The sequence below is a fragment of the Poecile atricapillus genome, chromosome 5, assembly GCF_030490865.1.
Source record: "Poecile atricapillus isolate bPoeAtr1 chromosome 5, bPoeAtr1.hap1, whole genome shotgun sequence".
NCBI lineage: Eukaryota > Metazoa > Chordata > Aves > Passeriformes > Paridae > Poecile > Poecile atricapillus.
This window is the reverse complement of record NC_081253.1, coordinates 5,986,877-6,000,038: the sequence shown is the minus strand read 5'-3', so window position 1 is coordinate 6,000,038 and position 13,162 is coordinate 5,986,877. Positions and strand designations below refer to the sequence as shown.

Sequence of the window (13,162 nt, the reverse complement as noted above, 5' to 3'; positions counted from 1 at the left end):
TGTTAAATGGGAAGGGCTTTTAATTTTATGGCTGAAGTTTACAATAACATCTATAATCAATAGTCTAAATGCAAGAAGATAAAACATTTTAACTGCATGTAAGACTCTAGAGCTTTGTGCTTTGTTTTACCTTTGGTTATTTGTTCTGAAAGGATTAAGTGCTTAAAAAGCTTAAACACATAGGAGGTGATTCTACTTTCTTTTATTATGATATAAATTTGGGATAGTTCAATTAAAGTGAATGGGTATATACAGGTTTAAAACTTGTGTAAACACTAAGAGAATAAGTCCTATAGACTAAAGAGACCATGAGGTTACCATAAATCGGAAAGATATTGAGCCCTTGTTTGTTTCATAACTGTCACTGAGTCATCAGTTTTAAAACAATGTATTGTATCTTTCTTATCCTTGATGTGTCGCTTTCATGTTCGCTGGGAATAGATAGATTTTCCAGAATTATGATTATGTCTTCATATCATTCATTTTAGTTATGGTTGCTATGTTACGAGACAGGGATATAGCAAAAACTCTCTTTGCTTTGTTGGAAATTCAAAGCTTTTCAGAAGTTAAATGATGGAAAATGGACATGTTTTAAGACTTGATTTTTTTAAGAAGGCTTATGGCTGAGATACAGGTGTGATGGTACTACGTTGTAAATGAGGTTTATTATGCCCAAATTAAAGATAAGGCATTAAGTAGTAAAGACTGGAGAGGAAGTGCAGTGAGCTGTGCTAGAAGGCTCAGCAGTTATACTTGGGGAGTGGAAGCAATGCTACCCTTCAGCCCTTTGACCTCCTGGTGGGCTTGTTAATGGTGATGAAAATGTGTCCCTTTTAATGCCTGGAGGTCAGGATTTGTTTTTGGAGCTGGGCAGCTGAGGACAGGTACAGGTAAGAGCAGACAGGGCTGAGGCTTGGGGCTGGTGCCAGCAGTGCTGGCAGAGCACCAAGAGCTGTCCTTGCTCACTGCTCACACACAAGTTACTCTGGGAGAATATATAAAGGGAATTTTTTTTTTTTTTATAGATTCAGGAGTTGATGAAGTTTAATTATCTCTCTGAGCTCAGATTTAGTTATTTTGCATAATTTTAATCACCGATGGCCTAATTTTCATAGGTGTTAACTCCCGCAGCTCACACTGAATAGAAGAAGCAGATGCTCACACCTCTGGAAATGAGTCTTTAGGATCCAGAGTTCACAGCTGACTTCCTAAGCCAGATATTGATAATGAGTTTTACCTCAGTCAATTTTTTGCTTTGAGAAATACTTCCTTAAAACAAACTATTTTCATGGCTGCAGAAAGATGCATGTGTTCTGTATTTAAGATTTTATTTTCAAAAGTAGACCTGGAAAGAACAGAGTACTGAAGGGATGTGGAGGAAGAATCTTCTTCACCCAGTGTTTGATGAAGAGCACTTTTCATTGTCTTTATTGTTACATTTAACACTGCAGGCCCAAGAAATGGGATTAGGAATTCCCAGAAGGAGCTAACAGGAAGAAGAATTCATGGTTGTGCTTTATATGTTGTGGGAGTTAGGTACTTGATACTTGTCATGTGAAAAGTGTGTTCTTTATTATTTTCTTTAGGGGTAATGAACCCTGTGAATGTATCCAGATGTGCAAAAGATGCTGTGAGTTATTTAAGAGATCATGACAGCTCATCTGAACAGTACCTGTAAATGCAAGTAATTGGCAGTATTCACAAATATTTTCCGTGAATACATTACAAGATTTGGAAGTGCTTTGGAGCTAATAAAAAAAAAATCATTCACAAAATAAATTAGGAGAACATTGATGTATGCTCATATTAGTGTGTTAATTTTTCATATAGTTTTGAAATGCAGGTTTGCTTGCCATAGCTGTAGTCAGGAGCAGGTACTGCGGAGAACACACAGAATTATGATGTGGAAAGCTTTTTCTGCAGAGGCACCCCACTGTGTTTGAGTTTACAGTGATCAGTCAGCAGTTAAGGAACATATGTAGTTTTAACAACTGTGGATCTACTCTAAAAGGAGAGAGCATTTGTCTTGAGGCTAAAGGAAGGAAATTATTTTACGTCGTTTACATTACACAAAACCCAAAGATTCTGTGGTAAAAGTAAACTAGGAAATTTAGAGGAGTGGAGGCATAAAGCAGCACAAGTGTGAACAGATTGGTTATAAAAACAATATTGCCTAAGATTTGCGTTTGGGAAGCTCGGGAAGACTTTGGGCTCTTATTTACTCCCCTCATACTGTGACCTGTGAATCAAAGCGAACTCTGCCTGTGGAAACAGTTGTGTTAGAAATATGCTCTACATTTTCAGTCGTGATGGGGAGATAAATCCTGCTTTCCACGGATACACAGCACTGTTTTCCCTGTGGTTTTAATAAGTTCTTCTTGGCATTTAAGCTGGTACACACCAACAACTGTTGTCTGTACAGCATTCACCTGCCTGTGCCCCAAAACGTTATAATTCCTTGAAAGCCTTTAATGCTCTTTAGGTGTGAATGGAATATAGAATGAAAGTATTTTTTGTATAGAGCTTGCTGTGTATCACAACTTGTGGAAAATGGAATTAACTGTGATGCTTTAGCCAATCCCCTGAAGGAACTGGCAGTACCTTAGGCATGTAGAAAGGTGCCCCCTGTGGAAAAGCTGCAAGTGCTTGGAGCTCTGTCGACGTCTGTAGGATTTCAGCTGTTAAGGGCATTTCAGAGAGAGGTGTTCAGCTCTTGGCAGAGAAGGGTGGTTTAGTGCTTTGAGAGACATGTTTGAAAACTACTGTTCACACTTAATCAAACCTCTTAATCTTCACTCATTTTTTACACTGTGCTCAAAGGTGCTGTCAGGATGATTTAGTGTTTCAGAAGGCTTTGGAGATTGGTGCTCTGTCAAAAGTTTTACACAAGTGCTCCAGACAAATAGCACATACTTAACCTATGTAAATATAACACTCAGAATGTTTCCAAACATTCCCTGTTTTGGATAGGAAAGTACTGCTATAAAGATTAAACCAATTGTATTTTGTCATCTAATAAAGTACCTCTCCCTTACCTGTAGTCTTTCAAAAACTCATTTTACTCTTCTCTTTCTGTTCCCAAAGGTTTGCCTGGAGGACTTCTGAGTGGAAAGCTTGCCAAGTGTCTCTGCTCCTTGACCAGCAGGACCCTCACCACCAGAAGCAGGCAGGGCTCTGCGGAGGTGGCATCCAAACCCGGGTGGTCTACTGTGCCCAGATCGTCGTGGAACTGGGGACACACCGGCTGAAGGAGGGTGTGTGTGCAGGGTCACTCTGAAATGCTGGCCTGAGTAGATTTGAGCAGGAGAAACAGGAAGAAAAGAGTAGATAGTGTGGAGTCACTGGTAGCCTTTGGCTTGCTGATGCCCTCCTTGTATCCATGCTCACACAGGGAGGTACTGCTCGGCACCAGAGGAAGCCCTGAGGAACTGCCAGGAGCCACAACCTCCTGCGATGAATTGCTGCCAATTCTGTTGTTCACTTGTGTTGGGAGAGTTGCAAAGGATGAAGGAACTAATTTATGCTTGGAGTTGACTTTTCTTCCTCTGTCATATATCAGGAAACCCAGCCTCTTGGTAGCTGAATGCACTTATCTGTAGTGTAGTCTTAGTTTAGAATATAAAACAGGTTGTCACACACCATTCCGGATATGGCTTTAGCCTGTGCCTCAGATTGATACACAATCTTTCTTGTGATTTGAAGGGGAAAGCAAAAATAATATTGTCACAGCTTTTGAGCAGACAGATGGGTTTTGGACTCTGGAAGTGAGTTATATTTCCTTTAGAAGAATAATAAGTAGTTACAGATTCACAGTGAATAATTCATCATAGGCTGTTTTATTTACTCAATGTGGTGCTCTTGCAGAATGTGTTTTTGAGCAGAGATGTAAGATAATAGCAACACAATATTATGTCTTAGATTTATTTACTTACAAAGGAGAATCAAGTGTTTCCCGGATGCCCAGTGTATGTCCCAGCATCCCTCACAGACTCTGAGGTTACAGTAAACCAGACCTGTTTCAGTCTCCATTCAGTCCATGCACAGTGGCTGATTCACCTCTCCCAGACATCTGGCACACCTTTGCTCTCACAACACAATCCCTCTCTCGTGTTCCACACAAGTGTGTGATGCAGGGAACTTTCAGAGTCAGAAAAATGCTGTTGATGAAAGCTGTGTGGCATTTATTGACTTGGTTCATCCTTCTGAGCATTCCTGTGTTCCTTGCAGCCACTGTGAGGCAGGCTGGTGAGCAGAGAGCTTGAACTGACTTCATTCACACTTTATTCTTTGTCAGAATTGTGAACTTCTTGGGAAGACTAGAGGAGTGCCTCTGAATTCCTTAAACATTTATGTGTCTCATGGCCAGTGGTGCTGCATATCCAGTGCATGACTCACCTGCAGCTTTTTCCCATGCTCAAAGTTCAGTTCAGCTTAAAAGTTGCAAGCCCTCGCCTCAACTAAAAAAAAAAAAAGCCAAACCCTGGGATACTTCTTCCTTTTATTTACATTTCTAATCTTTAAAAATAAAAAAATCATATAGGCAGCTGAAAAAACCCAGATGTGCAGAGCAATTGTACAGGGTATAAACTGTTACTGTAATTTCAAAGCAGAAGTGCAGATGTACAGTAGTGAAATCCCATCTATTGGCAGCACAGTCACATGCAAGTGAAAACAGGGAAAGCCTTCCTTATTATCCCTCCTCATCCAGTTTTATTCAGTGTGTCTCATTCACTAGCTGACTGCTTTTTGTTCTTTGAATAAATAAGGAATTACATATTTTTGGCTTTTTTTCTTCTGGCCATCAGAACTGGCAGAACACTTTTATTCATCACTAGGGCATCTCACCTTTTATTGTACCAATTTTTCAGTGATGAGGAGAAGATGAGGAAGTTAATCCTCTATGTATAAGCAAATATAGTGTCTAACTGCTACCATCAAAAGCACAGTAATTTTTCTTTCTTCACCTCTTGAATGTCCTTAAAGGGATCGTTCAGGAACCAAGCAAGCGAGTCTAATGGGATATTACCATCCATCACTGTTGTTATTCTTCTGGTTACTTCCAAAGAGAATTTGGACCTGGGCCCAATGACATATGTGAAAGAAGATTTTGTCCCGTGGTCGCTCCAGCAGCATTCTGGGATAAAATATGTTGAATCCTAGTTGGAGACAGGTACCATCTGTGATATGTTTATACATACTGCTCAAAGCTCTTTTATTCCCCAAGGATATCTCTCCCATTTTTTATTTGCTTAGTCTTGCCACCTATTTCTTCTTTTATTAAAATGTGTGTGTTTGGAAAGGGAGCACCTGTTTCCTTGAGTCCCTATATATCAGTTGTTCAGAAGGTTAAGTCTACTGAATTCTTTCTGTATTTTGATTGTAAGGTTCCAACTTGAAGATACTGAAAATGGAAAATTCTCACTCAGGTATTACTTTAAGAAATGCATTGATAAGATTTCATATTTTTCTCTCCCAAGAGGTGACCTAACTAAGAAATCCCTGTCTTGATCCAAGTGAAGTTATATGTTTTTTAAACCTTGAGGAGGAAGTTCATACTATTAATGTGAGTATTTGGAAGAAGATCTTGCAGTCTGAAGTCCTTGGTAATATTCCTGCATTCTGAGGCTGTTACAGCTAAATTTAATTGGTAAATGTGTAAAGTGATGTGTGCTTCAGAGGTCTGTGTTCCTGTGTGTGTAGGTAACGTAAGTGAAGAGACTATGCTGGTTTTAATGCTGACTGTTCTGTCCAAGGAGTCCACTTGTGAGGCTTTTTTAAATTTAGGCTGAACTTTAGCATGATTACCTTTCGACAGATCTTGCTGTTTTTAAGTATCTCACTGAATTTTAAGAATTTAACTTGTTTAAATTGATAAAGCTTAATTTTCGCAGAGAGGTTGTAATCTGGTAATTCCAGAGATGGAAGTGGCAAATCTGCATGTTTGAAATGATGTCTCTTTTAAAGAGGAGACACATTTTACACAGAAAGTAGCACAGAATATGCAAGTGAGCAACTTGTGGTACAGCCCTTTCTGCCCTTCAGCTCTGGATACTCCCTGATTCTTGTGCCTGGACATCATGTTTCTGGAACAAACTGTAGGAATGGTGACTCTCCTTCTGTTGTACCTCTTTTTCAAAGTAGCTCTGGTCACTCATATGAAAACCCTTATAAGCAAAGTAGAAATGCACATCTTTAACTTATTTTCAAAGCTAGATACTGCTACCATAGGACACACATGCTTTCCTCTCTTCTGTAAGTGGGTTTACAAAAAAGAGATAAGATTTTTTTGGGTTTTATGAAATTTTATCTGAAATGCATTTTCCCATAATAAATTTTAATTGATCTGGGTGAATATCACTGACTAGCAATTCCCAGTGTACCAACAAAAAAGACATCTGGAAAAGGTAGGGAAGAATATTACGTGGCAATCTGTTTATGAAACCTCTCCTTGTTTGCCAGTACAACTCTCCTCTCAATCACAATAAATTATTCCAGTGATATGGGAATGAAAATTCCTCTTAGAATCTGGGACTAGTGTCTGTATTTATGTTCAAACAGTTAATAAATGTATGTAGTTCCTAGATTTAATCTTCTAACTCAGGACTTTTTAACTTTCTTTTCTGAAGATCAGGGAGTATCCTTCTGTTCTCTAATTAATTTTGCTTTTAGGATTTATCTGGAAACTGGATCTCTTTATGAGTAGTCTGGGAGATGGCAGTCTTTTTAAAATACTCCAGAAGTATTTCCTCTCTTCTCTGAACTAGTTACCTGCTGTCTCTAGTGACTGGGATTACTGCTCTTTCCATATTTTCTGTAGTTTTCTAACTAGGGTTCTGTCTGCCCTGTCATTCTTCCATAAAATTTGTGCCTTACATATCTTGACATTCTTCCTTTTTTACTTGTTTGAATGAGATCCAATTTGCCTCTTGCTTTCTGAATTTTCTTAAAGTGTTTCTGGAGCCTGTCTGCTTAAGTTTTAATTATAAGACTGAAAAGACCTTTGTGAAATAATGCTTTGCTTCCCTTAATCTTCTTTATTGTTTACTCAGCATAGTAAATGTGGATAATAAAATGTATCTTATATTACCTGCTCACCAGAAATCACTGCAGGTTCCTATCTTCTTAATCTTTGTTATTTTACATCTGAAAATCCACATAAAATTCTCATGCCTGTACAAGGTTCTAAAGTTTTGTTTACATTTTTTTTGGTTAATGAGTTTTTCTATCATATTTGTCTCCATATATTTATTTTTATTTGAGCTTTAATTTCAGTAGCAGGTACATCACATAGTTGTGCCTTCATTATTTTTGGATAGCTTTTAGTATTGCCCTGCAAAACTATTTCTTACAGAAGTCTCTATTATTTTTATATTCTTCTTTCTTCTGAAAGACAGATTCAATCCTTACCTGTTAGTAGACATAGTACCTTGCCTGACTTACTCCACTGCAGTTCCCCAGCCTATACTAATTTTTGCTTTATTTTTAGGATGCAATTCCACCTGGTTCATTTTATATCATATTGTTTTTTTATAAACTTGTGTGTTGCCAGCTCTAACAGCAAAATCTCCTTTAGTCTGTTTACAACTGAGGACTTGGAAAATACTCAAGTACCTGTTCAGGTCTAATGGTTACTCTCTGATCCATCCCTGTGTGTATTCCCTTATGTAGTTTTGTCTTACAACCCCCTTTACTAACAGAACCACAAAATGGTCTGAAGCTGAAACTGGTCCTCTGCACTTTCATCTAAGTCCTACTTCCAAGAGTCTCAAAATGATTACTTTATGGGCTTTATATGTTCTTGTTTTCCTCAAAATATTGAGCTTTCTCCCTACTGCTGATAGACAAAAATGTCTATTCCTTTCTTATCTGATGAGTGAATTTTTCAGACTCTTTTTGATTCCCACATGGGAAATACTTCGGCATTGTGTTTTGTTTTTCAGATATTGGTGCCTCTTTGGACTTGCACAGAGATTAATTTGAGGAGTCCTTTCATTCATATCTTATGTTATTCTCTATTTATTCCCATCCCTTTCTTTCTGCCCTATTGTATTTTTTAGCTCCAAAATGTGCTGTTTTACTTTCTTTGCTCTGTATGCTCTGTTTCCTAATGAGGGTGCCACAATTTTTTTCCCTGCAAGTTCTTTGTTCTGCTCTGAATCATGACCTTCCACTGTGTATCTCCTGGGGGATTAGTATTTCAAATTGGTGCATGTGGCATCTGTTCAATAAACTCTGGAAGTATTTTTGGGAGGAGAACGATACCAGTGGAAAGTCCAGTTTGAAAGTGCCACCATCCCCTTGGGTGCCAGGGGCCTTGTGAAGCACCAGTTCTGACTTTTTAGGAAGTGGGAGTTGGTTGTGCAGGTTGTTGTTGTTTATGGCTGTTGCCATCCTGCATATTTGTTGGGAAAGGACCTTGTTGATGGAGATAAGCTGCCCGTAGGAGTTGATGCAGCTCATGCACTGTTGGAGTGAATAGGAACCTTGAGTCGAGTGTGAGCCCTATATTAAATGGCACTTCTTTTTTTTTTTTTAATTTATTTATTTTTTTTGTAAATTTATGCTGGTGAAACTGCAGGAATGACAAGATTAATTTACTCTACAGAAATTAGAATTTTAGGACTTTGATGTTTAAATCCTGTTTTCCTTGTCTGGTTTATGAAATTGAATAGGTTAGAATATATTAGTAATGAGAAAACTTGACTAGGACTGTAGGAGGGAGAGAGATGATGGTCAGCAGTGGTGTGAAAAATGCTTTGTTGAGTTGCCTCTGGTACAGCAGCAGGAGCATCCAGCCTGGGGCTTAGCTGACCTGAATCACAGAAACCAGATTCTCAGGTGGAACCTCTCCCCCCCAAGGATCCCTCTCATCCCAAACTAGTTATTTATCACTGGGATGACTGTACTGGCTTGAAAAGATGAGAAATACACCTCTGAAGTGTGAAATATATTCAGGGAAGTCTGTATCAGATTTATATTGCTGGGATGCCAAGTTATTGATCTGTAAGCTCACCAAATGCTGAGCAGAATTTATGAGATACAACTCACATAATGGAAAAATAAATATGTAACAGCTGGCTTCTTCAGGGGAAACCCTGTAGAAGCAGGAGAGGAAATGATTTTATTCAGACTGTTGTAATGCTTGACAGTGGTGTTTAAATGTGCATTTCAAAAATTTGACTTTGAATCCATTAAGAAAAAAAACATTTTCCCTAATGTCTTTCAGAGGTACAATATTTTCAGTTGTTTCATATCTTGAAACTAATTAAACTAAAATGAAATGAGTAATGTTTAAAAAGACTTTGACAAGGAAATAAGTTAGTCTTTTAAGAGGTGCCTTATAAGTAATAGGCCTTTTTTTTGCCAACAAGCTATTTGTTATGATCGTGAATAGTTACTCCTTTATAAATGCTTTAATTTGTTTAGCTGACTGTGGTATGCAGCAAATAATATGCTGCCCAGTTAGTTCACGTCAGATACCAGGTTTTAGTCCAGCCTTTTATCCTTAGAACGTTTTAATTGCATCTGTATTTTTATAATTATTTCCTACCACTGAAACTGGATTAATTCCAGTCAAGACAGTGATGGTTTGTTCTGTGTAATTTTGTCCTGCTGCTGTTCTGAGGCCGAGGAGCTGCATTGTGTTCAGACAATAGCATGGAGTGAGATGAAAAATTAAAAGGATTTGTGTGTACAAGGCTATGCCACAAACTGGGACACTGGGGAGGGAGAGAGAAGCCAGAGGTGTCTGGAGCTGGAGGCGCTGGAGATAAATGAAGTTTGTGTGCCAGCACCAGCTCTGTGTGGAGCAGCCTGGCTGCTCCCAGGATCCGCGCTGGCTGTGGCACCAGCTTGGCTTTGGGCCACCTGTGCCACATCCCGGTGTCCCAGGCACATCCACAGAGGTGCTTTTCTCGTGCCAGTCACAGAAGAGGGTTCTCCTTCCTGTGGAATGAACACTGAACTCAGCAGTGAGCAGAGCTCCCACTCTTACGAGGCTTTCGTGACGTTTTCCTGGATTTTCTTCCCTGTTTTGTAGGTTTTCTTTCCAGTTTTCCTCGTTTCTTCTCTCACCCTCTCTGGTGGTCTGCTCCAGTGATTTCCAGCTTTTTTTAGATAACAGCCAAATGCTCAAATATCCCACAGAATCCTTTTTTCCTCCCCATCATTGGCTTTGCTGCCATCCCAGCATCTCTGTTGCCTCCGCTGTTTTTCCTGGGCACTCTTAATGAATTGTCACCTCTGATCTGCTCAGTCATGTGGCTGCTGGTGGGGAGCCTCATGTTCACTCTGAATTTTTGCCAGATATGTAGACTCTGTTGTTAATATCCACAAATTCTGCTGTAACAAAACAATGCAGTATCCCAGCTGATATCACAGTCCTGTTGAGCAGCAGAGAGAAGACACAGGGATACTTTTTGTCTGTGTCACTTTAATAAAATTATGAGGATTTTTATTGTTCTGAAATACATTAAGCCATTGTTGCTCTTGGCAATCTACTATTAACCCTCCTTCATGCTGTGATTAGCCTTCTATTCATACGTTGTTCCTTGTCTGTTAAATAGATTTTAATTGAAAATAGGCCTCCAACTTTGTGCTTAGTGGCTTCAAAACTAATTGATTCTTCCTCAAAACATAAAGAAACCCTTTCTATCAGACATGGGGAGCATTAGGCCTTAATGGAGGGATGTAAGGGACTGGGGTTGGTGCCGTTTCCAGGCTGGTCAGATTGCATTCACCACTTCTCCCTTGTGCAGTGTTTTGTTTTTGCTATAAAAATGTCTTTCAGGTTAGAGAAATTACTTACCCCTATTGTGTTTTACACATGAAGTTGTTTTTATAACATAACTTGCTCCTTTGTGGTTTTCTCAAGTAATTTCCCTTTGTATTGATCCAAGTGTCTTTGGTTTATAAGTCCCAGCAAAGGCAGTAAGAGCTTTCACAAGGATATGCCATCCTTTCTTGTACCTGCCGTGTATCCTGGCAGTTTTAATTTGGATTAGTTTTGCCATGTGGTAAACATTTGGATTTATTTCCTTGAGAATTGAGTATTACCTGAAATATGTAAGAGGCAGACCTGAAAATCTTTGTGTATATTCCAGATATATTAGTGATATTTGGAAAAGTCTCATTTGGGTTTTAGTATGAAAAATACTTGGGTTTTCATTGTAAAAGGGAAGTGTAGTTAAAGTCCAGGAAAAAAAGTGTTATTTACCTCCTGAGGAGTTGAAAAACCGTATTTGACAGGACCCCCTGCAAACAAAATGCCATCCTAGCATTTCTGCCTCTGTCTGGTCAGCATTGCTTTTAACATAGCGTGGGTATGTGTGCCTGCAAGTACCTGTCCACATGACTCTATTCAAAGATAATTTATTTATTGGCTTAAAATTACATTATGGAAATAATCATACCAGAGCTGATTTCCTCCTCCACTCTTCCTCCAAATCATTACCTCAGTAAAAATATATAGGGAAACAAGACACTTTAGAACCCAATTTATTATCTCCTGCTGGTAGCAATAACCTGAAAATAACAGCAAATAGTAAAATTCAAACTTGAGGCAAGACACTGGTGCTGGGAACAGCTGCAGTTGCATTTATAAAGGATAGATTCAATATAACAGCTATAGAAGTGTGCAGTGTTTGAGGCTCCCAGATTAGTACTTGATTGCTTTTTCAAGTTTATTCTATAGATTGGGAAGAACACAGGATTTTAAAAGGTATGAACAAGCATAAATAAGCTGCTACTTGAATCAGAGATGTTTCCTCCCCTCCTACTCTTTGCTTCCCTGGTTTCTGCCTTTCACCTTCCTCCAAAAATGTGGCTAACGATGTTCTGAGGAAAATAATTTCACAAAGAGCACTTTTTCTATATGAATGCAGGAAAATGCCACTACAGAGTCCATTATTGAATGAAATCAGAAGGCTGGCCCATTCCTAAAGGTATTCCTGGCATCTGTGTTCATTTATCATAGGCATAATGTCAGTTTTTTTCCCTGAATAGGACATCCCCAGCCAGGCTACCTGTGCCATTTGGAGGCTGCAGTGTGTGAGAATTTTGGCATTTAAAAGGTTCACAGAAAAAGTCCCCCTTATCATTCCTTTATAATTAAAAAAAAAAAAAGAAAAATTTGTTTGAGTATAAAAGAATGGCAGTAGATAAATAACATCAAACTTTAAGATAAACCAGATGGAAATCAGAGTTTTTAATCAAATGGCTGAAGGAATGAAATTCTTGTTTAAAGAGTACCCTGCTTGTCCATCCTGTCACTGTGGGTGGAAACTCTCTATACCTGCCAGGTGTTGGAAAAGGATGGCATGGTATATGTATTTATTATTACAGCTTGTGTTTTTTGTTCTGGTCTTATTCCTGGAGGCTGACTGGAGGATTGCAGTCAGTGGAGAGTGAGGAGTATAAGCTGGCACAGACTTGGAATATATTTGGATATTTGATCAGAATGGTATTTTCTGATTTACCTTTTATAGAATGCAAAGAACTACTTAAGGAAGTGAGTAAACAAACAGCCTTATTCCAGTGCCAAATGGGAAGTAGATTCTGGGAAAAGAACTCTCAGTGCTAGAACTAAATAGGGCATCAGCCCAAGGGAGGAGGAGAAGGAGAAGGAGGGTGGCTGTCAGGGAGAGAAAGGCAGGGATTTCCACCAGAATGTGAAGAAGTCATCCATGAATATGGGTTGGGTGGTAGCCCCTCTAACTTTTTGTAATAAATTATTCTTGATTTTTTTAATCCAAAATCAATTTAAAATAGTGTTGGGTACACTTTTTGGTTTCAGAGGAAGGAGAACCATCCAGCTGTATCTAGGCTTCCACATTTAAATAGTTAAATTCAGTATGAAGCAATCTAAAAATCAGTGAGGAGGGAAGAGAGCAAAGCAGGACTGGACTTTATTCCTTGGGTTGACCATTTGTACTCAGTTTTATTTCATTTCTCCAAGACAACTCTCAGAAAACTGATAGTTTTGCAAAGCTTGATGCTGAGAGGCAGATTAAGTCATGCATGAGGCTTCTTGGTAAAATACTCTTATCCTTAAAACTCTAATTTTTATCTCATTCTGTCTGTCACTTCATTTGCAAGGTATCTAGAAAAGGTCTCTTTATGTGAGCATTCAGATGAATTGGATTTGCAGCACCTCGTTCTAATC

General features: G+C 38.8%; 1 protein-coding gene across 1 annotated transcript in view; it reads left to right on the top strand.

The window, feature by feature from the left end:
• THSD7B (thrombospondin type 1 domain containing 7B) overlaps window positions 1-13,162 on the top strand; it is a 241,363-nt gene that overhangs the window by 61,895 nt on the left and 166,306 nt on the right. The window contains exon 4 of the mRNA XM_058839930.1: window positions 3,085-3,254. Within this exon, the coding sequence (XP_058695913.1) occupies window positions 3,085-3,254 (170 nt within the window). The remainder of the gene's footprint in view (window positions 1-3,084; window positions 3,255-13,162) is intronic.